At 41.6% G+C, this 25,290-nt stretch overlaps 1 protein-coding gene across 1 annotated transcript in view; it reads right to left on the bottom strand.

The window, feature by feature from the left end:
• Window positions 1-666: 666 nt before the first annotated feature.
• Window positions 667-25,290, bottom strand: part of hs3st1l1 (heparan sulfate (glucosamine) 3-O-sulfotransferase 1-like1) — a 36,343-nt gene continuing 11,719 nt past the window's right edge. Inside the window, exon 2 of the mRNA XM_061040716.1 lies at window positions 667-2,176. Coding sequence (XP_060896699.1) covers window positions 1,053-1,985 — 933 coding nt within the window. The 5' untranslated portion in view covers window positions 1,986-2,176 and the 3' untranslated portion in view covers window positions 667-1,052. The remainder of the gene's footprint in view (window positions 2,177-25,290) is intronic.

Below are 25,290 nucleotides of genomic sequence, written 5' to 3' on the forward strand. Positions count from 1 at the left end.
GTTCTGGATATAGATCCAATGTAGCATCAATGACTACTTGCCTCAGGAGAGTTATAGTGCTTATTCCAGCAGACAGAGCAAGGAGATCACATGAATATCACATCCCAGTGGAGCTGTAGCTTTGGCTGCTGTTTAAAGCCTAATCAATGAAAGAAACATGACCCGTGTCTATCTGATGTGTGGAGACGACAAGATGTTTCTGGGAAAAAAAACTGCATGCCAAGAGTGATTCAGGAAAGAGATAATATGAAGAGAAACGTTTACACAGATACAGGAGCATTTGTGATGTTCCGCAGCACTGCTAGGCACATGATTTAATGACTATATTTAACACCTGGGTAAATTGTAGCAGAGAAAAGCAACAAAATGCAGCAGCAGCTCCCTGGAGTTGAGCTCGCTGACTATGGAGATGTGACTGATATAGCTGCAGGCACAGGCTACCTTCAATGTCCAAAGCCATTAGTGATTCCTGTACTACTAAAGCGCTGCTCCAGGGTACCCATTTCCCTTGCATTAATGATTACCTTCCACCTTAGCAAATCAAAGGCTTATTCAAATGCCTCTGCCTACCTACACATACTCCCTAAATAACCCGGGTTAGTGGGCTCAGGGAGCTTTTGATGGCCAGAATGTATGGAGAGAGACGGAAACATGCAGCTTGTCTGGTACATTTGAAAGCAGAACCATTTATTATCAAGTACGAGAATATCAAACAAGAGAGAAGAAAAACAGTTCATCCGTTTCACAAACTCGTTTTTTTGCTGCAGTTTTGATCACTTAAACCAGCAGAGATAGAACGACTTATTAAGCTTGGAGACTCCTCCAGTTAATCTTATGCCCCTAGTTACAGTTTGTCTTCTTTTTTTTTTTTTTTGCCTTATCATTTGATTATAGAATGGCTCTGCTGAAACCAGAGTCCACAACAGAAGTTAATAAGAGGCTATACAAAGGGGGTTTGTAAATGTTAGTTTTGTAAAGTGCTTCATTCCCCCTTTTTGTCCTAATCAAGACAAGGCAGCGGCTCCTTCGAGTCTGATCCGTGATCGGGTTACTTATTGCCAGTCGAAGGTGCGCTTCACCAGCCTGAAGAAGGTTCGGTTGTGCTCCTGTAGGTAGGAGCGGAGCTGCTGGAGGACGGTGCTGTTCACTGCCGGGTGAGGGCGCCCTTTGGACTCGTGCAGACAGCGCTCTCTACCGTCACTGCGGATGCAGTAAAACCCCTTGGTCTGGTTGAAGTAGAAGTTGGAGGATACTATCCTTGGAGGCAGGTTGAGGAAACGTTCCACCTTCTGGAGCTCTGGCAGCGGGTCGCGAATCAGAGCGTCCCCGTCTACAATGTGTATCTGTTCCAGGGGGAAGTGACGCAGCCAGTTCCGCATGTGGATATCGTACAGGCTCCTCTGAATGGCCTTGTACCTGATGTTTAAGGCTCCGTTGCGCACTAGCAGGTTCTCAATGGCTTGCACAGGCTTGTGGTTCTCAAGGCGGTTGAAGTAGACCTGGGTATAGTCGGATATGACACGCTCTGCTGGGTCCCGCAAGATCAGCAGCAGCTTTATGGACGAGTTCATGGCGCAGATGCGTTCTGGTGCGAGGGCTGATGTGAAGTAACCTGGAGTCTTTTCCACCGTGATCTGGTGCGGGTAAGAGTAGGGCATCAGCTCGCGGTACCACTCAAAGCCCTTGGCATAGTTCTCATCCCAGTCAAAGAAGTGCACCTCGGTGGCAGCAGCAGCAACCTCAGGGTGAATGTCCAGCATCTCCAACAGCGCTCTAGTTCCCCCCTTGCGTACCCCGATGATGATACTGTGCGGGGCTCTTTTACTTGTCCCGGGGGGTGGAGATGAGGGCAACACTCCAGAGAAATTGGCTGGTAGTCCAGAATCAAAGTCTAGTGACATGTCAAATCCTGCCTGGACGAGCTCAGGCGGGGCAGCATACGTCTGGAGAACCAGAAGAAACGCAGAAGCCAGCAGACGAGCCATGGTGATGACTGAAGAGCGAGGATTGGTCAGGAGACAAAAGAAAAAAGGGAAAGGTACAGAGTGTTTTAGCTGAGGATGAGATCTGTGTTTGTGAGCTCAGGGGTAACAAGGGCGGTGCGAAGTGCAGTCTTTGTCAGCCATTGGGTTTCACCTGGAGGAGGAGGAGAAATCATCGACAGTCCACGGCACATCTGTGGGAAAGAACAAAGAGATAAAAAAGAGAAGAAAAGCTTTTAGATTTCAGGAATATAAAGCAGAATGAATGTCTACATTACACTGAAATGGCACTTTCCTCATTCCCCTGAAAAAGCAATCCAGCCATAAATACAATCTGTGTCTGTTATAAGTGTATCATCTCAAACGGATCATCTCAATTCATCTTTCTTCGAGTCTCTTTTCATCTTCCCTCTTCCCATCTGCTCTCTCCTCTAACTCCATACAGTCACTTTCAATTCATTCTGTAATGTCTGCGACTGAAAGGCATTACGTAAGACAGCTTGTTAGAAAATGTGAGATATGTAAATGTATCTGAAGGCCAGCAGACAGGGCAGTTGAGCTTCGTCTTTGTCTGCCAGAATTCACATTAGAATCAATACACCTAACACCCCCACACACACACACACACCCCAGCCAGGAGCATCACAATCAAGGCAGTCTGAGACTTATAAAGATACATTTATAACAGGAAATCAGAAGAGTTCCCACTTCTAGGTGACTTTGATTTCCTATATACGCCAAGACAGATCAATACTAGTGCAATGAAATTCAGCAAACACAAGGAGATGGATTAGACTGGACTTAAAGTATCGCTTTAGAAACCTCTAAAAGCATGGGAAAGATCCACATTTTCTGCCTTGTCTTTTTTAACTTTTTTTTCATTTTGTCTACAAAAAAGCTTGTTGAATATTAAAGTATTTGTTGTGTTGCCGTCAATGAGTGCTTGTCAAGTGGTTTGCCTTCAGTAAAGTAAGAAACAACACGTGTTCACACAACTGTTCACCCTGCTCACATGTTGCAGGAATCTGTGAGTTTTGTAAAATGTCAAGGAATGAATTTTAAGAAGTCTTGAGTTATCTTCACGGGGAAAATAAGGCGAGCGAGCTGCTGCTTACTCTGTGCTAGTCAAAACAACAGGAACAGGCTATGCAAACATCTTATCTTCAACAGCAAAGGTCAAAGTGAGGACACACACACACACACACACACACACACACACACACACACACACACACACACACACACACACACTTTATCACTTTTACTTTAGGTTATAAATAGACAAGAATATATTTTCAAAACAGTGTCTCTTCTGTTGTACTAAATTAACATTTTGGGATTTTTGCATGCAGCAGGAACACTCTACCAGAATCCCTGAGTCACTTTATGTAGATGGCAGTCTGGGCTTTACAGAGGATGGGGGGGGGGGGGTGTAGAGGTAAATCATTCATATTCCTTTTATTGCAGCAAGGAGCCTTTATTTTTTCAAAGAAGTGTTTCTGTCAGAATACTCTGAGAACCCATGAAAAAAATATCACGTCACCTTAACATCAGCGAATTTCTAGAATATAACACCAAGTACAAAAATAGTTTAAAGGTCACATATTCTCCTCTTCTTCAACCAGTTAAATAAGTCTCAGAGCTCCTCAAAACATGTCTGTGAAGTTTCTTGTTGTAAATCCACTCTGATCCTGTATTTGATCATGTCTATAAACCCCTCTATTTCAGCCCTGCTCAGAACAGACTGTTTCTGTGTCTGTACCTTTAAATATGTAAATGAGCTGTGTCTGACCACGCCCCCTCTCTGGAAGGGCTCGGGTAGCTCGGTCTTTCTCGCTCCATGTCCTATTGTTTACGGTGAGAAGGCAGACTCAGAGGGCAGAACAAACACCTAGCTGTGGAGTGTCACCCACCTGAGGGAGGGGTTACTACCCTTTGTGATATCATGAAGGGAAAATCTCCAAACGGCCTGTTTGGGCACACATTTTCTGAAAAGTGGAGAGGATGGACTTTTCTCATCATTGGGGGGTTTGCAGACAGACTAGAGACACATATTAGTGTTAGAGGAACATGGGGAAGTGGATTTTACACATAATGTGACCTTTAATAGTTAAATTGTTCATGTTTGTAAAATAAATAACTAAAAGGGCCAGTGTGACAGTTTGGGTTTGACTTGTGGAACAGCCTTCATAAAGAGTTACAAATAGGTTGCTGAGTTTTAAAAGAAATGTTAAAAAATAAGTAGATAAAAAACAGTAAAGACAAGCTCATTTTTTGGGTAAGATTTGAAGAATGAGGGTTTTGTTTTGTTGATAAAGAACGTTTATATGTCAGGGCATCAACTATTGATTGAGGCTGCTAATAAATCCAAGGTAACCTTCTAAAGCATACAGCACCACTGATAATCATAGGGGAGCAAACAAGCTTGTTTTGTGTCTGTATGTAGAGAGCTATCTGTTAATCTGCACAAAGCTGTACTCTCTTGTTGACGGAGCTCAGTTGTTTGTACATAAACTTGATAAGCTATGAGGGGAGGGGACATTTTTTTCAATATAATAATGAGGCCCGAATTTAAAAATGTGTATTCGAGTTTCACCGTTTAAAATGAAGCTTCCTCGCTAAAAGGAGCAAGCAAGGGCAGCTCCAAGAAAAACAACAACAGTCTCATCCTCATCATGGTAACGGCTCCAGACCTCCAGGGGACGGATTGTCAATGCAGACCAAAATAAAACGCAAAAAAGATACTTTAATCAAAAGTCCAGATTTGAAGATGATCATCAATTTGTAAGACATGTATAAAAGTAACAGCTGAACTCTGTGTGCATCAGTAGTTTTTTCTACTGACCAGCTTTGATTATTAAGTCTCTGCAAGCGGAAATATCTCCAGCACATTGTCATCACAAAAGTTCTCCTTTAATTAAAGGATGTTAAGGTCTACCACAACACATTGTGTGCAACACATTTCCACCATGTCACCGGTGGCCTTTCTCTCACCTTTCAGAGTCTTTCAGGCGTATAAAGGCCGTGACACACGCCCCCTGCTTCACCCTCCAACCTGTGGCGCGAGTGGAAGACTGAGGCGGTGAGCTGAACACAGGAGAGCTGACCTGCCCTACAGGGCTCAGGGTTCTGCAGGAAGGCACTTATGTGCTGTGACAGGCGTGCCTGCCTGTCAGCGTTTCCCTGGCAGAGAGCTGCCAAGTCCAATGCTAACAGCCAGACAGCCAGACAAGCTTTCTGTCTCATCCAATCCCCACCCCCCCTTCCCTCCTCTCACAGCACATCACCACCTGGAAGGTGCCATTGTTTCACATTCCACTGGGCCCAGTTGCTTCATTCAGCACTTGATGCATAACTTTCCTGCTCTTCATTCTGCAGGCAGCCAAGCAGCACTCCTCCAGTATTTGAAAGATCCTTAAACTTAGACTTTTTACTCTGCGTAATGTCGGGCAGGTGGAAGGTTACACAACATGTTTCTAGGGAAAAACTATGACCTCATCGGGAGTAGAAAACTCATCTGTGTGCACACTACCACAGTGAAATCTTAGAGCTCAGGTCACTCTTTTTGCTTAAGGAGTTTGCATGTGTTGCTTCAGTGCATGTCACCTCAGGGAGTGTGGAGGTGAAGCGTCTTATGGCCTGCAGGTGTGAGCATGAAGGTGGGGCCAGACAACTCTTTCACTAACAATCTGTTGAATAGAGCAGCTTTGTTAGTGGCCATAGCTGCAAAGTATGACAACTGAAGTACAACTGTACTTCTTGGTGTCACATATTTCCCATTTTACGAGTTTAGGGCTGCAGTAGACATAAAAAATGTGAATAGTAACTAAAGCACAGTGACTAAAACATTAAACTAATACATGCTGCGTCATTTAAAAAGAGCATGAATGTCTGCTCGTCTTCTCATGTCAGCCCAATGACAGCTGGGGTGTGCTGGGATCTGCTCGCGGCCTCGAACAAGTCAAGTGGTTTAGAAAGTGACTGGATGGATATTTTAAGAATATTTCAACCTTACTAAAAAGTCTACTTTGACCATTTGTTTAAAGCAGGATTTAAATCCTGGTTTCCTGGATAAAGATGCTGTTTTTGTTTGACCCAACCATTTCCCTGTCTACAGCCCTCAGCAGAATTTTACTCTTTAGCGCTAAAGCTTCATATTTTGAAGAGAGAACAAATGGACAGTGTTTTTTTTGGTTGATACCATAGACTAAATAAACACGGATGAAGCTTAAGGGACATCACCTATTGGGTTTGAAAAAAATAAAACCAACTTTCATTGTCAACCTTCAACTTAGCTTTATAAGTTTGGAACCTCACAAACCTATCTTCACTAGCATGTAATAAATCATCCTTTCCAAGGTAGCCATTTATCCACAGCCAATAGATATCATGGCACTAGTTGAATACACATACACATACTCCACATGCTAACAGTTTGCAAACAACGGGCTGAAGATGCTTGCAGAGTCAGATTTGCGCAAAATCCAGTACTATTATTATACCTTGTCAGTTGACATGGTTGTTTAGTTTCTCAGAACATCTTTGCCTTTTTTGCACCATCTGCCTCTAAAGAGGGCATCAGTCACACCCCTAACTACGCATGACTCTTATCTTTCACAAGATCCAGATTGAGTCATCAAAAATTCTCTCCCCATTCAGTGTATGCCGATAAAGACGTCAACTAATCAGACAAAATAGTTGTTTTGTACCAGGCTGTAAACATGTTAATTTCTGCTCTGGACATTTTAACGTATAGGACTTCCAGGTCTTTTGGAGCCAGCCTCAAGTGGACACTCAAGGAACTGCAGTTTTTAACATTGGCTTTATTTTTCAACTCTGGAAGTTGCCGCTTGGTTGTTACCTGAATTGAGTGTTTTTCCATTGAAGCTATAGCAAGCAACTACTCAGTGAAAAAAGGGAAACATATCAGAATCAGAAGAACTTTATTTAATTCTGTAACATGCAGAAGTAGGACATGCTGGAGCAGTATTTTTCTGTTATTATTTTCAAGTTTGTTTCTGACTTTTTAAATCATTTTGCAATCACTCGTTCTTCAGTAATTACACATCAAATCAACCTCTGACCTCATGCAATCATAAGAAATCTGATTGGCAAATACAGTGCATACCTTGAATTGGGATTTGAAGCTCTAAATACTGTATAACATATTTATGAGCTAAAATGAACAATAATTACGTCATATATACCGTAAAGGTTTATTTCCAACCTGTCTACAGCTCTAGTGTAATGTCACTGGGTATTAGGAGGGATTCATTAGTGGCTGATAGCAGAAGCATTTTACCACAGTCATCAGTTTAACAGATTATTATGTGTGTATATTTGAATGTGTAATCTCTGGGATTTGCTTGAGTGACATGAGTGAGATGTCTCTCTCACTTGCACACAGGGCTGCTTTGGCCCCACGTTGACCCTGGTGATGACTCAGTGGAAATGAAAATTGAACTCAGTACAGACAAAAGCATTAATCCTAACTGTGCTGTTCCCACTTCAACTTGTGCTTCAGAGCCTCCACACATGAGAGCTGCACTTGCTGAACATTATCCATGCGTTAAAACTTTTCCTGCACCGGGCCAAAAGTGCAGTCTGCCGTTTGAGCAGACAGCTCCGCCACAGATCTGAACTGTTCATTATATCCCAGCAGGCAGAGACAAGGGCTCCACAGGTGTGACAGGAAACCAGGTTCCCACTAATTAACCCAAACAGCCACCTCCATGCATTCACCGAACACACGCTCATTCATATTCAGCAGGCCCCATGCTATTAATGAGTATCAAACCGGACGGATTTGTTTTTTTAATGGCCGCTCATTAGAGACATAAGTACAAAATAATTATAACTGTGATAAGGCTTGATTACAGAGGTGCCATTAAGTTAAGTGATTTCAAGCGAGGACATCAAAAAGTGTTAGTCATTGTAAGAATTGTTTTTCCTGTTATGATCACACATTTTAAAGTATTTACACTTCATCAGAAAAAGCTACAGGAGAGGAAATGTCTTTATTTATTTTTAGAATGGCCTAAAAAACTGAATCAGAATAAACAGCAGAGACAAACTTCTTTTATTTTGTGTCTTTGCTTTTTTTCCTACTCTGCTTTTAAGTATGAAAAAAAAAAAAAAAAGAAGAAAATACTCATTAAATTATCTGATAACAGAACAAGAAAATATCACTCAGGGGTGTAATGATATTTATTAAAGGGTGCTGTCTCTTTAAGGCCCCCCTGCCCACGTGCCCACTCTCCTCCGATTGGCCAGCTCTGTTTGCAGTAGCAGGGAAATTTGAGTGAGCTTCCGGTTGGTAGTGTTCTTCAAGGACCGTCCGGGGTGGGCGTGTCCTAGAACTTTGCTCCATGCTTCGCTCTGATACGCCTTCAGAACCTGACGTCAGGTTCTGGCCAAGTTTCATGAAGTTCTCTTAACATCTCGTTCAGAGCAGCAGGAAACCACGTCCGGGGATTACGCCAACAACTGTGTCTCTTATATTTGTATCTTAAAAAACTGCAGAGGATAACCCCCAACCACACATACCCAGTTCCCGCCGCGATCCATCAGTGCCACTGTTTTGCTCCGTTGGACGGCCCGCGGCTCTCCGTTTGAGGAACTACTAGATCCCGCGGGAATAAAGAGAAAACATATTCCAAATAAAGAATAACATGTTGCTTTGTCTTTCTGAGGATGACTTGTCCTTCAATCTGGGCCTGTTTTGAAGTAATGTTGTTAAAGTGATGAAAAATACGATCGTGAGTCTGTATATTGTGTTTTATTTTGAAATTGAACAGACGCTCTGTGCGTTTCTTTGTCTGACTTCCTGTCTGGGTTGTCATATTATGTCCAGCTTGACATGTGCCTGCAGCGTACTGTATTTGAAACGGAGCAGAGCGTAGAGGTGCTGTTGGCACTTTCCGGAGACGGACTGCGGCGCTCTCTGTGGAAACACAACGATTGATTAACATGGCAGCGAACTACGGCGTAGTACGTGGCGCTGATGGACCCCGACATACAAGTATGTGGGGATTCGGGGCTTGTACGGACATCCAATAAGGTAACATTATATATATATATATATATGTATTTAAATATGGATCTGCAGAATAGATCTCCTTTAATATCAATGAAAATGTTTGGAAACAAAGAAACATGCTCCTTCATAAAACTGTCCATTAAAAAGAACAATTAGCATATGAAGTCTTGATTGAAGTTATTTCTTCTCTTAACTTTCCCTCTGTGCAGTGTTTCTACATCTCTTGCGTCTGTGTGTCTCTGGCTCGCAGCATCGTTACATGATCTTTTGTAAGATGCTGCAACCCCTTGCCCTCCTCCCAAACAAAAAAAAAAAACGATCACAGAAACTCTCTCACCTCCTCTCTATTTTCTCGTCCTGCTCTCTCCCCTCTGCTCCCTCCTCTCCTGCTCAGTCATTCTCTCCAACCAGCCCTCAAAAACCTGCAACCAATATCTTTCCCTCCCACACACATCCGGCTGTAACTCGGAGATTGTACTCCCACGTACGCGATTGGTTTTACATTATTAATGCTTTTTGGTTCACACTTGCTCAATTTATTAATCTCTGTTGCAACAACTCGAGGTTTCAGTTACACTCAGAGGACAGACGTGATCTCATCTCACCTTCTTTAACTCCCTAACGTTTTTACTTTAAGAGAGCATGAAGAAATGATCATGTTTAATAACCGGGGGGGTTTACTCCAGAAGAGACACAGTGTCAATCAATATCAGTAAGAAAACACGCTGCATCTGCACACCTTGAGCCCTGCTGAGCATGTCAGTCCTCCATAAAAGCCTGAGCAGGATTCAGCACAGTGAAAGAGAGAGTTGCCACGTTCAGCCTCCATACTGCTCAGGAGAGGAATGAGCAATGATCTCCCGTCCATACAAAAGTACAACAGAGGTGCCCTTGAGTCGGCTGCCCTGTTAGCAAGGCATTTAACCCACGACTGAGAAGAGAGAACGACTTTCTCCTGGAAAAGGCTCAAAGATCTCCTGCAATACCCAAAAGACGAGCACAACTGTGCGGAAAGTGAAATCTGAGGCAATGGAGCCATACTTTTTTTTTTTATCTGAGAAGGCACTTCTTCTTACCAGCATTTTTCATGTTTACAGGAACCAGTTTAAAAAGGTATAATAATATGTAGAATTCTATTCAAACGTATACATGAAAGAGCCCATATTATGCCCTTTTTGGGGTTCGTATATTTAATGTACCTACTTTTGTACGTTCACAATAGCTAAAGTCCGATAAAAGTGTCTGTTTTCATGTACTGCTCCTCCTTGCTCCCTCTACGCTCTGAGTCCATCAGCTACACTCTGCTGAGCCCACACTGTTAGACCCCACGTGGGCCAAGTCTGCTCTGATTGGTCTGCCGATCCGCTCTGTCGTTATTGGTCAGTTGCTCAGCACGCTTCTCGGAAATTTCAACATGAGCTGCCCATGAAAGGGTTAATGATATGAATTATATGAGAGGATATGGCATGTTTTTTGATGGCCAGATCATTTACTGCACTTGACCAGTTCATTCTCAGATCTAATAGGATTTAATATTGATTGGATGAATTATGGAAACCTGGAAACCTTTAAATTAAGAGTCTGATGACAAAAAGCTTGGATCTTAAATTGCAGGTTTTATCCGACATCCCGGCTGCATTTGACATCGTCATGCTGAGGATTTCTATATATATGTATTTCTTTTTGTGTCAGCGTCTGCAACAAAGAAACAAGCAAACAGATGTAATTAAAATGAATGGGAACCTCGTCCTTATTGTGAGAATAAATAGCACTGCAGCTGTGATGGTGCGCATGAGAAAGACGATGACCTAATCCACACCCACATGTCAGCGGAGGCAGTCATTAGGGACTGCAATAGGAGGTGATCTGCTCGCATACTCATGTGGCTGATTACTGTGTTTAACAGTGAACTCCTATACATGGACTTACAACCTCACAGTATAGAAATCCTTCAGCTCTTTTTTAAACTGCAGAATGCTTCAGTGTGCAACAAAAAATCTCCAATTAGCAATTTCTCTGCCCACAGCCATCTGTGCACAAGTAGAACCGGAGCCACACAACTTGATGAAGACTCAAACAAATGCATGTTGATGCTACATTAACTAAATCTGCATAAAGAGATGTATCAACAAACAACAACACACACATCATTGTACACGATATTAGGGGTGAAATGGATCAGAAACCCGTTTGGATCATTATGTGAATGTGCAAAAAAAAGAGAATAAAAATAACTATGGATGTTATGAGATGGACAAAACAGAGCAGTGAGATTCAGTTCTGGAGCTAGCTGTGAGATGATCTACTTATTCTAAACAATCAGTAGTTACACAGGGTAGACAGTTGTAAGTGAGATATCAACACTTAAAGACGTACTGTAAAACCTTGATTAGTAGGGCTGTTGTTTACATGAATCTATGAAATGACCTCACAAACATGGCCGCCCTGTGCACATCACTGTCACTTCTTTCACTTGGTGCAGGTGATAGCAGGAAGCATCATCTTGACCGCAATAGAGACGATTTACCGCACGCAGGAAGACTGAATTACTGCTTCTTTTTATTAAATTATATTCTCAAACAAACAACGCGTTTCACCCGCATGGCTTCATCAGGCTTGTGATATTAAATGACCCTAACTTTATTTGGGTAAGGCATGAATACGAGACAGGGCTTTACATTATTAAAAAAAAAATAATTTGTGCACATCAAAGATGGGAAAGACTTCAACGTTGATAATTAACACCAAAAACAATATAAACGTGCACAATAGAAGGTCATAGATGAACAATAACAAATCACTTATTTGTTCTTTCTTTGAGAAACAGCCCATCTCTGCCTACCTGCTGCACTGTGTCTGTAGTTGTTTAGAGCAGATGTGAAAACATATCAATTCAACATAAGAGATGTGTTAGGTGTAAGGTGGTTCTTCTTCTTCTTCTTCATCCTCATCTGTCTGTTTTGTAAATTGATTTGGACTGGTTTTCATGGGGAGAATAGAGAATGGGTTTACGCTGTGTTTACTGGGTTGTCCGATAGTCTTAAACACATCATTCCTGAGGTGAGGTCGCTTTAAATGACGTAATAAGACTCAGATGAAGAGGCAGCTGGCAGAGGACCTGTATGGACTTGACAGCCGACCCAAACCCTTGAACTTGTTATTGAAACCATCTGTATCTTATGTGATCCAACTACAACTAAAAAAACATGAACTCATCGCTCATCACAAAGCCGTCAGGTGCGATCAGGCCGCCGGTGGCCCGGCAGACCCACGTATGGGTGAGCTGACCTAACCTTATGTTTTCCTGTCGTGAGAACCAGTCCTTTCTGTCCTTGTCATCTCTTGACCGCTCTGTCACACTTCAGGTTAGGGCTAGCGTTTTGTTGTTTAAAATGTGTAGCCGGTGCTAGCTCGTAACAGATGGAAAAACATTTGTTTAAATCATTAGAACATGTATTTTCTTTACTTTACAGAACTAAATGCATAGTGGCCTCTAACTGAGACCTGACTTTATTTGTCAAAACGTGCGGCGACACCAGGCCAGTGAAAGGGAAGAGGTGTGAAATGTGTACAGGCTTTTATCTGAAGTGTTACAGTATTTCTGTGTAAGACCATTCTACTATATTCTATATAGTCTGTTTCCCCCCTTAACTCCTGACAATGTTGTGTCATTGCGTTGACTAAAGATCATACACATTGAGTCTACGCCTGTCATATGAAATGTGTTATATAAATAAACTTGACTTGACATATGCACATCTGTCTGGCTCTACTTCAAGAAATGTCAACAGTCAATGCACCTCATAGTTTTGGTTTATATCACAGCAACTATGCAGCAACATCTAGGGAATTATTTATTTAAAATTCAAGAGCCGGTAAAGTTTGCATTACAAACTACAACCACATAATGTTAAACCTCTACATGATATTGAGGATAAGTTTACAGAACATACAATGCTGCATTGCACCACAAGCGGTCATAATCCCATGACATTAGTGGTGCAGATCCCCGGTCTAAACACACCATTGTTCAACATATACAGTCCTGCTTCAGCATTCTCTGTTGCCCGGCTGAAAACTCTGAATGAGTCGTCTTCCAGTTCAGCTTTGACATTTGTCAATGCTCTGAGATTTATTTCAAGCATCAGTCGACTTTGTCTGGATCCCCAGGAGGCGTTTTCACTGATATGAAGCGGCTGACTCGCTCATCACCTTTGGATGAGTGGAGGCAACCAATCCCAGAGCAGCTGACTCACACAGGGAAGTGCTCAGTGGCCGTTCAGTAACAACAACAGACTATGAGAAGGAATTCAATCAGAGTGAGGCCTGATGATCCTCATTCAGCCTGCCACTTCTGATAAAGCACCTCTGCTTCCCATCGCGTCCTGATCTCCCCACGTGTGCAGCCTCCTCATCACAGGCGCTCAGATAAAACCGATTCACTGCCGCTGCAGTTCTTATCAAGCCTTTCCCATCAAACCTCCTCTTGTTATCACAATGAGTCTGATCTTCTCCATGTTTAGTAATCGCTCTACAGTTCAGCGCGGAGGGAACGCTCTGAAATGCCGACTTAATCAAAAACAAATGCACCAACTTTATTCTCTCTTCCTGGATGTAAGCCTTTGGAAAGCTGATGCTGTTCTCCAGTCTCACAGGCATCCTGCAAACTGCAAAACACACATACATAATGGATGAATTACTTCATCAAATAAAAAGGAGGGCATCTTGTAATGAACTGTGAGGATACTCTTAATGTTTGATGAGGCTGATGTGATGAATAGTTTAATGAGAAAAACTTTGGTGGAAGGCCTGCTGGGTGCTGACAAAGATATCAGAGCTCTGATGAGGAAAAGTGCAGAAAAGCGCACCATGTTTAGAGAGTTTTACGCTCGTCTAGATTTGTTTATTAAACCGCATCAATCTTGCAGCTCATAGACGGCATTATGTAACACGTTTAGTGTGATCCTACCTCAGCCGAGTCTGGAGTTATGCACAGTGCAAGCTTTACTCCAGGGTGAAGCGCGTAATACATAATAACAAAGGTGTGCGTACTCTAGGGGCCTGCTGTTTTCTTCCACGAGGTCAACTTAGATATTTCATGTTTATTTCCCAAAACTACAGCTGGTGTGTGCACTTCCACATCACTTGGCAAACTTCTCCTGGCATCCCATTGGAAGGCAGATCTGCCAGTGTTTTTTTTCCCTGCCATAGTAAATATGTATTCAGCACTGCAGAACTGGAGGTTCAGTGTTTGGACCTTCTGTGATGTGCTGCCGTCTGCCAAACACTGAAGTGATTCAACAGCAGGCTGCAGTTAGCGGGCTGATAATAATTCATTCAACTTAAAGCAGTTTCCCACAGGGCTGACCTGTGTTTGCTCACATCAGAGTGGGGGAGTATTACACTGTTAGATGTGTCAGAGCCGGGGTTTGGAGTAACACCGGCACACATGCAGCAAACAAACACTATGGAGTCAGAGACACAGAGGGCAGATGAGGAGAGGCGGAAACATTATAGAGTCCTCGCACAACCCTGCGTCCTCATAGGAGGTGATTACATTTTGGGTTGCTACACCAAATATTTGATTCAGTTTAACTCCAGGCCACCCCGTCGCCAACATTTCTAGGCCCTGTGAACAGATATCAACCACAGCCTCAGTCAAGGTAATGCTATTACCACACGATGGTCGGTCGTCAAAGTTTTTGTCCTTCAATACTATGAAGCACACATTGTATTTAGAGTCTAAATGGTACAAATATATCGGCAACGTCTCTCACGCAAAATGCAGGCAACTCCCAACACACTTAATTCTAAATTTCAGAGTTTAGTGTGTTTGGAGTTTGCCTGCATTTTTGGGGGTAATTAAAAACAAGAAATTATATATAGAGAGTGCATATGACTTCCATTCTTGTTGCTGTGGTTTTAAAACAGGTGTTAATAAAGTTCAATTTTTACAGATATCATCAATTCTGGTATCATGACCACTTTGAATAACTATAACTTTGAGTTACAACCTTAAAAAAAAACTCTACAGCAGTTTAAATTCAACAATATCATTGAATTAACGATGTGATATTTGCATATCTTTTGGCATTTCAATATTTTTAAAGCATCTGAAAGTTGTTGTTTTTAATTTTTAGAGTTACAAAGGGTTAGAATCGTATTCACTTATTTAGCCAGTTTTGCCAGAGAAACTAATCCAAACTAAAATTATTTATCTCAGATTAGGGTTGCACGACTTTAGATTTTTGTAAATCGACAATCATGTAACTATAGTTGAGTAGATGTCGATTGGTTGCTGATGAAGTTATCGATTAAACCACAGAAGAAGGGAATGCTTTGCAACCAGCAAAAATATTTATTTGCAAAACTCAATGCATATCTGCTGGAAACATAAAGAAACAGCAGGTTGCATCAAATGCAATAAAGTCTGCAAAATGAATGCAAAGAAAATAGATCCACTTGGAAAAGAAAAAACGGGGTAAACAGTGTTTTTGACCACTCCCTTGTCATAGCCACAGTTTTAGATTTTCTATCCTGATGAACCATTAGGCAACATCGGGCATAAAGTGTCATCACACAGCTGTAAAGTCCACTAGTGGACAAGTCTGTGCAACCTGTAACGTCAGACCCAATCATGGCCCCGCCCTGCACTTGGGCACTGGATAGTCAGTCCCGATTCTCCCCCCGCTATGACACCCATGCTGAGAGCTCAGCCTCAGGTGCTTTCAAGTCAACAGTAAATAAACTCCTATATTTTGATTGTAGAAACATTAAATTGTCTTTTATAAGCAGAAACAGATACATACTTAGTTACTATGAGATCTGTTGTTGTAGTCTGGGCAAAAGGTTCATAATCTCACTGTTGCCAAAGAGCACAGCCTACTGTACCTTTGAACTGACTTGACTGTAGCAACTTTCCTGCTTACAAAATTGGTGATATATTTACTATGTTGCCAAAGAGACTAAACTACTACCACATAGCTGTCGCCTCTTATAAAAGCTGTGTTTGCTGAAGTGTATTTCAAAGCCTGGCATTATCCAGCGAGGGATCTGTTTTGTTGTCAGACTCTGAACAATGACTCAGAAAGTAAACAGAGGAATGTGTTGGATCACAATTTCATTATGAAAAATCAAAACATTTAGAAGGTTTGGCATTTCGTTTTCATTGAGAACATTTAGTTTTGAAGGTGTAATTGTAAAGTAAATGTATTGGGAAGTAATGATGGACTAAAACAGAGGGAAGGGAAACTCCCTCTCGGTTTGTTGTTCACCGCTCTGTGTTCACATGGACAGGGCAACGCTTCCTGCAGCTTCTTTATGTTTCACTCAGAGGCTCAAACATGTTTCATAGGTTTCAAATTTTCCAGGTGAGCTCCTCCCTCTCCAACTGTTGGCCCTGCAACCACACCGGGGACGAGAGATGGCCCCGCCCACTCCCTGATTCTGTGTGTAGAGGCATAATAGAAGAACCAAAGGAACTGTCCCAAAGAAATAAAGATTTTCTTTGGTCCAAATCCAGTTTGAGATGCATATCATCACTTGACATAAATGGCAGAATCCTGTTTTTCCGATGTTTTATTGGCGCGTCTTGTCTCCTGCTCTCTCTGACTCACAGACACGTGATGGTGAAACAGGACGTGAGGGGCGGGGAAAGTGAGGATTTTATCAGATTTGGATCCATAAACACAAAAAAAACATTTGAGTCAAAAACAGTTCTCCAAGTGTAAAGAAGAATCTGTAAATACAGATTACTCTAATTACATGCTCACCAATTTAAATCAAGGTCACCTGTCAACCTAAAGACAGGCTGAGAGCTGGAGCTGAGGTGGGTTTTAAGCCTCTTGACGAACTGCTAAATCGCGCCCGTCTGTCAATCAGATGAGCTAAAGCACCTTATTGTGAATAACACTTATCCTTCACGAAATTAAAATGAATGAGTTATCAAAAGATTCACTGGCCGTACAGTGTGTGCAGATCAAGAAATAAGATTAAAAAGAGAGACAACCGTTTATACCAACAGTTGTTTTGGTCTTACATTTCCTCCACTTTTTTTTTCTTCAAGAAATTAGCTTGTCAGACTTATTTATTTTTTTGTGAACCAGGCTGTAAACATCGTATTTTCTGCTGTAATAACAGGCTTTTTGAATGGGTGTGTATGGGACTTCTAGTGGACACTCAAGGAAGTACAGGAGTTTATACTTCAGCATCGGCTTCATTTTTCAACACCAGAGGTTGATCGTTCTACAGCCAATCCACAGACACAAAGTGTACAAAACCTAATAATATTACATGGTTATAATTTACCAGTGCACACTAATGTTAGTAGTATACAGCATACAAATGTAAACATACCTAACGAGTACCTGACGAGAGCGGGAAAATTTTTTTGTTTGTGCAATGTTTAAAGTGTAATTAAAAACTGATCATTAAGTAACTGTTTTTTAAGAAGTCCTACTAATCACAGATGTCACTGAGAAAGTAAATAAGCATATAAAACAAGAGTTAAGGTCTAAGTAGGATTATTGTAAAATGTCTTAACTCCAAAAATCAAGCTCTTGGAGGAAGTCAGGAAGCAGTTGACCTCCAGTGTACATGACGTGTCACATGTGCAGCCAGAATGAGCTTCATTTGTTTTTGTGCAGTACGTGTGAATGACAAATCAGCAGAGCGTAACTGTGATATGCAGATCAGAGATAAAGGAGGATCACACTGACACTGACAGGAACACATTTCTGGAAATGTCGTTTAGCCGCAGCGGACGACCTTGAACTGGAACTTTCACAGTATCGAGCTTCTTCATCTGCATAAGTAATTCAAGTTGTCGCTTCACATGCTGCTCATTGATTGGAACATGATCACAGGCATCGGACTGCGTGGGTCGAGGTGGCCGACTCATTTATCAGGGCAGAAGTCTGAAAGTTGCTAAGTCATTATTTTAATGAGTCGGGTTTGTATCCGACACTTCCAGAGTTTGATGAAGGATGGTTTTACAGTTTGTCTGAAATCATTTCTATAAACAGATTTCTGCACGAGTGCGGAATCTGAAGACGATGGGTGAGATGTTTGGTGTCAGAAGCCTTCTGGTTTCTATTTGAAGTTTGAGTTGTAGCAACAAATCGTGTATGAGCCGGATAAGGTTTTATGCAGGTTAGCAGTCTGTGTGGAGAGCTAATGAGGCAAAATGCAATCCTGGAACCTGTTGGCTTTCATTTGACAACATTCAGCATTTAATCAGTCTATTAAGACGTGTGTATGAATAACAGCAGATACCAATCTAGTCCTAAACACAGTCTCTAGCCTTTTTTTCAGGATTCTGCAATAGCTTATTGACGCCGCCATCATCACGTCTTAGTTCTTCCATATTGATTCCTCAATAGCATAATACTGGAGTCCCAGTCTGTGATTTCCTTTTGTGTTACAGTGTTGTGGAAGCATAACATGTAAAGAAACAATGGGGGCTCCACATACACACACTCTTACATTCACACAAACAAAGCGTTGTTCTCCTCCGCTGGCTTTCACCATCTTACAGTGATCTTGTCTTGCTTCTGTAACGCCTCTGTTACTACCTCTCACACAGCGGTACAAAAGTGGGATGACTTGGTCCCCCCTTTACAACTCTGTGACATTCATATTGAAGGCGACATGTCACAGAGGCGTCTGAATAAGGCTCCTGCTCCTGTCGCTTGTCTCAGTGACTGGTCAGACTGTAGACCATGACCAGTGAACAGAAAAGGAAGTCTTGGCAAAGGATATTTGATAGCAGTTATCCAGACAGCCACAGGCTCCCAGAAAATCTTTTCATTGAAACACCTAGACCTGGAAATGTTTGCCATTTTTGATAAATAAAACTGCTAAATAAATATTTTTTTCATTTTGTGCTCACCACCTAACCATTAAATGTAGAGCTTGACTTTATCTCTAAAGTTGAAAATACAAGAAGCCTAAATCGTTTGAGAATTTGATTTTTAGTTTTTTTTAATCCTGGTCTTAGAGAAATAATGACTGATTACTTTTATGGTATATAGTGACAGTTTTCCTAGAATGACAACAGAGCTTTAAGATGATGACTGGGCCTCTATAAATTAATATGTCTATGCAAAAGGTACTCGCACACCTGCTTCATTAAAATAAATGACTTTGTCAAAGAATATGTATCATCATTTTACATTTTAATATGCCTCTGGTGTTGGAAGCCTAAGAGGTGATACTAAAAACTGCAGTTCCTTGAGTGTCCACTTGAGGATGGCTGCAAAAGTGTCAGAATTCACAGACTTATGCATAGGGATGGATGTGTTGTAGCTGTTTGCCAGGAGGCTTAAGAACTGCCTCAGTTTACCCCTTTACCTGTGTCTTGGTTGACCAAAAGCATTTCCAATATGGCGACCCTCATTGTTGGGTTTCAAAACTACGCTGCAGAAACCAATAGTGATGTATCTGACACTACGTCCATGTTTTATACATTATATCGTTGTTGTCTGCTCAGCTGTGATGTCCTTCTACTTGTGCTGCAGACAGTGCCGACACCATAATGACACCTTAATTATATATTCTAAGCTTTCATATACAACATGAATGGCAGCAGTTATATCTGTGGTCAGCGGGTGCTGATACTATCTGTGAGCCTTTCATATAAATATGACCATTAACTGGACACAAACTGCTCAGCATCATTTGCCAAGATGCTATAAGCGGGTGACTGTGCATACCTCACATATAACATCAGATGCCTCTGTGCCCATTTTTGAGCAACATCATTGTAATTTCATACTTCCAGGGTAAACTCAAGCATAAGGGAAGTGTTTATCTATAATAACAATCTGCAGCTCCTTTTCCTGATACCGAGCCTCTGCCTCTCTGGCAACGAGAGCTTCACAGGTCTGACTGGGCAGAGGCGGGGGGAAGGATGTAAACCATCAGAGCTCCATGCCACTATCCAGCGCTCTGTCATTACATTGTTTACAGCATTTGCCTTCACACAGCTCCACATCATTACCTATAAAGCACCGGGCATCTATATTGAGCCTTACCTCAGGGTACAAAATTGTAGTCGGCCTGAAAGGAAATGAAAACTCTGGTGCCAGCTGGTTTTTACATCTGCTTTCAAGCTGAGCTCCCACTCTGTTTACCAGCATTTCAAGGAAGGCTAACCGCAAGTATTGGCACTCTCTGTTACTTTAGACTTTCTCCTCTTGTTTTTTTTTTGCTGGCAAACACAAGACAAGCGAGCGGTTTGAATGCAATCCTAGCGTGCACTCCCTGTGTTCAGCCTGCATAGCAAGGTGGGATTAGCCATCAGTTTAAATCACTGGAGCATGCACAAACTGAGATGAGGTGTGAGGAAAAGAACAATCACTTACTTGAACAGAATTTAATGCATATGAAAAGAAAAAAACAGGGCTTGTTGGTAAGATGTGCATGTGAAGAAATTCAGCGTATTTGAATAGCTGAAAAGACCTGTCTGCATCTTAATGACAATATCCCTGCATGTGCAGCGCCGGGTGTGTGACAGAATCAGGTTAAGAAGATAGAGGGAATAAAACACCACATCATTTCAGCAGGGTAACTTTCATAGCAGAGCAGAGCTTTGTATCTAGTGCTGTGATGGTAAACCCACCAGCTAATGCTGGGGCTGCTCTAAAGCTAATGAGTGTGCACTATTAATCTGTATTTCTTTACCGCTTTGAACTCTGCAATAGAAAATAGTCTCCAAATGCTTCATCCAAATCCAAGCAAGGTAAGATAAAAGTTATGTATGACAATAAACCATAATATGAAGCCAAAGTGTTGACATTTGTCATAATTAAAAGAAACGGAATTCAAATTTGGCTCAAAACACTGAGTCAAAAACAACTTTCCAAGTGAACAGATTATACATTTTTATGTAAAATCTGTAAATAGAAATGACTCTAAATCAGGGACACCTGGTATACATGGGTTAGCAGGACTAAGCTCTCCCTTTCTAATACAATAAAGATAGGAAAATTATTGTTTTCCAAATGACTTGTTGTTTTTTTAAATGTTGGTGGAAGCTACAGAGGCACTTGTGTTTTTACAGCCAAAGCAGTGTAGCGTCCTGTTCCATTCACTTCTGCACTGTTAATGATTGACAGGTGTCATTGCATGCCTCATTGATTTGCTGATCATTTGAAATTCTTAATTAAAACCCACAGGATGCCGTCTTTTGACCAATGACACACCTGTCGTGCTACAACAACTCAAGAAACAAGCCATTAATAGAGTTTCTTAAGTTGCAATTACCAGGATCGAGATGCTAATTCTGTTAGCGCATTAATGGTCATTTCCAATATGTGTGCACATGAAGCTAACAAACTAAGAGAATCCCCCAAGAGAATCATGCATCAAGTGGCACTGCTCTGAATATGTGTGAATTTAAGTGTGACTATTTGTTGTACCTATACAGGTGTAACCAAGCCCCTCCCCCTCCAGCAACAACTAGTTATGGGCTCCAGTAGACGTAATGGATGGGCGGATTAAATTCAGTCATGAATAAAGGCATCTCCCATTTGACATTTTGCAGCAGCCCTCGAGTTTGAATGTTTTGTATGATGAGATATTATAAAAAAAAAATGTACAACATGGGGATATACACAACAGAGGTCTTTGCTTTTGGCTGGAAAAAAAAGAAGGCACTCACTATAACATATCAGGTCTATTTTAGGACACTGATGTAAAAAACAGGGAGGGAGATCCATTTTTAGAGGTTTGAAGTCATCCATGATTTATCTTTAAAGCTTATGGTGGATATAGAAACAAAACCTAGGCTGAAGATGAATCGCCTCCCGTTAGAAGTCTTATCAGAACTCATGCGAGTAGTTGTGTAGGACGTCTCACTGTCAATTTCGTCTGTGCCGTCTTGTTTTGCCGTTACTCATGAATAAGTCATCAGTCCCCCACTGTTCCCCTTTGGCTTATTGCTCGTTCTGCCGCCTCCGTGGCCCTGTAAAGCCAACTGAAGTGTTTATGGGAGATAAGAGGCAGAGGAGGTCGCAGGCCCAATAACTCCTTTTATCGCCCCATGGTCTGCAGCGAGGCCCGTTTTATGGGGGAATTTGCCGAAGACGAATTCTTAATTAGAGAAGTTTTTGGAGCCGGGATCACAGGCCTAATGGGGGGATAAAAAGAATGTGAGAAAGGACATCTACAGGCCGGCTTGTTGGTCTGCTTGTCTTGTCGCAAAGATAAAAAAAAAATCCTGCTTTGTTCTCAAAGTAATATCGATGACAAACAGCTTTAAAAAATGTGTTTGGGAGGCTTGTTTGGTTTTTGTGTGACAGCCCAGTTTGTCTAGACACGTCTGAGTCCTTTTGGAAATTAGTTCAGGTTATTGATTTTCTTCAGGGCTTATCTTTATTAAAGGAGTCTACCTTGTCAATCGAATTACTGCCTCAGCCATTAAGGTGAGCGGATTCTATTTCCCATTATTGTAAATTCCTGCACAAGAGATTTCAGTGGCGTAGGTTAATAAGAAAAGCAACATGTTTCCCCCCGAACCTATCATACAAGATTCACAAAAATAACCTGTATTTCCTTTACTTTTAAAACCAAAAGAAGCTAAACGTTTCACTCGAAAGGACAAAATGTTCCAGGCTCCGGTTACACAAGTCTGTTCCGATATCATAAAGTGACACCTTTGACAAATATGAACAGGGTAGCATGGAGGCAAACCAGCTCTTATTTTAATTAGCCAACTTGGCAGACATGTTTCACCAGAGCTGACAAGATAATGACTGGATCCTGTGTTCCCAGTCCACTGCATATTAACAGAGAAAAAAGGGAGAAAATTAATTACTCATTTTCCCAGACACGGAGGAGGGGAGGGGGAATCTTGTCCTTCATTGCATAATTTTAAAACTCCATAATTATCTCAACTCCATGGCAACAATGAAGCAATACAGCTTCTTTACATTTTCTCCCAAGGACTTTTAAAGCTTTGCATGAATGTGCCTTTGCATGGAACCCTCTTAATCTGAGTGGAATAGTTGCCGAAGTTATTCCAAAAGACACGACGGCGACTTTTTCGCTTAAATCTGAACATTAGTGGAGAAGTGTGATGCAATCCTCTCCCTTTCCCGGCTCATCAACCCCCGCCGCCAAGCCGAGATTAACCATCTTTCACTTCATTTAGATGGAGGATTGTTTGGGGGTTTGCCTGATTATATCTGTCTCGAGCACACACCATGCCTCTATTGGTATTTAACAAAGATTAGCTTTAAATTGATGATTAACCTTTGTAATCCTGCGTGCATATTGAAAAACGGCGTGCTTGTCTGCACCACGGCAACACAAAAGAGAAACTGCATTATCGTTCAGGGAAAAATGAGGCTCGGAAAGCAAATGAGGCGGTGTTATCTGCCTGGTGCTTTGCTGGATAATGAAGACGAATCTTCGGACCGGAGAACTGTGTCGTAATGAGTCCGAACAGATGAATTCTTTTGTGTTCTTAGCCTGCATCTTTTAATAAATACTTCACTGTGACCCTGACGAGCAATTGTCACGAAGGAGCAGGATTTACTCGCGGGAATGAGTGGTCACAATCGTCTGGACGACTGTATTAGGCAGTAATCAGACATTAAATGAGTCATTTCTCCATATTTAACTCCGACTGGGGAGGTAATGGTTTAATTTGCAGGGCAACGAGTTTTCCCATGTGGACTGCTTCTTGCATTAAATCACGGCTTCATGCCACTGCATCTGTTGCGCTAGGAATAATTAATGTACACATACAGCTACACAAACTACTCCGAGCAGAATACAAGACAAAGTATCTCTTCAAAAAACAAACATACCCTATAGCAGGGGTTCTCAACTGGTGGTTAGAGACCCAAAAAAGGGTCGCGGAAGTGTTATCAGTGTCAAGCGCTTTTTCAGACGTGTTAGTTTTGTACCGTCTGAGGTACTAAACAATTGATGGAAGCTGCAAACTGCACCATATTGAATTAAACAAATCTGATTGGTTGAAAAATATCAGAGGTTTGGGTTGCTTTTTTCAGGGAGGAGTTGTTGGTGGGTCCTGAGGCTAGACGAGTTGAGAACCACTGCCCTATAGAATACCCGAGAGAAAAAGTCTAAAAATAACGGATTACTTGCAACCGAGACAAACTCGATACTACGACCTCAACTCACGTGCCTCTGAACCGCTTGACAGGAACTAGGACTGACAGAGTAGGACTGAGTAGATAGGTGGAGGGTGCACTAAGAGGTCTTTGAGTAAAAGACGTGAAGAACATTGAAGATACTCGTAGTTTCATGAACGGTGCAGAGGCTGGAGGTCAAAAAGAGCTCAGGAAAATGGAAGCCCCTATTGGACACTCTGTGGAACTGCAGCACAGGCTGATTAATGTTTCATCTTTCTTTAAATGGACGCATATTAACATCAACTAAAAACTGCTGAAAAAAACAGATGTGAGGGTAAACTGCAAGTTTTGGGCACTTAGGACCCTTTAACAGCACACTTGACATTATATCAATCGCTGAACACATCAAAGTCCGTGCCAGAACTTGACTCCGGTGATGTTTACATATTGGAGAATCCTTCCCCTTACACTGACAGGATGAAACCTACACAAAAACGGACTGCTGTATGTATGTTTGAAGAGGCTGGGTCAATCATGCTTCTCTAATTCATCATCAATCAATCAATCAATCAATCATTGTTAAATGCACAGTTATCTAATACACTTTAACTTGATTTAGGTTCAAGCTTTCATGAGGGTTTACAGAGAACTAAAGAAAAATCAATGTTTGCATATTTTGATGGTTATTAATTTATTATGTCTCTAGGAAATGTCAAGAAATATTGACCAATGTATTCGCCCAAAGCTCAAGATTTTGGAAATGTCTCGAGCAACAGCCAGAAAGCCGATAATATCGATTAAACTTCCATGAAAAGTCTGAAACAACTGGATGGATTCACATTTGAGGACATGGAGCCAGTAAACATTTAGTAAAGCATGGATAAATTAAAGAACTAATCCAGTATTGAAAGGGTTTATGTTAATTTATTTTCTATCCATCGACAAATGAAGCGATCCCCTGAATGTTGCAGCTTTAAATAACGCTCAAACTTCCACAACTTGAGCTGTGTGTGTGTCTCTCTCTCTCCCTCTCTCTCCCTCCTCTCTCCCTCTCCCATCTCGTACAATAAGCAGAACCACCTTCTCTGTACTTGTACATACGGTGATGAAACGAGGATGGTAATTTGTCCTTTGGAGCCTCAGACGCAGACATCAAATAGCGTACCTA

Source organism: Labrus mixtus, chromosome 6 (assembly GCF_963584025.1).
Source record: "Labrus mixtus chromosome 6, fLabMix1.1, whole genome shotgun sequence".
NCBI classification, from domain to species: Eukaryota; Metazoa; Chordata; class Actinopteri; order Labriformes; family Labridae; genus Labrus; species Labrus mixtus.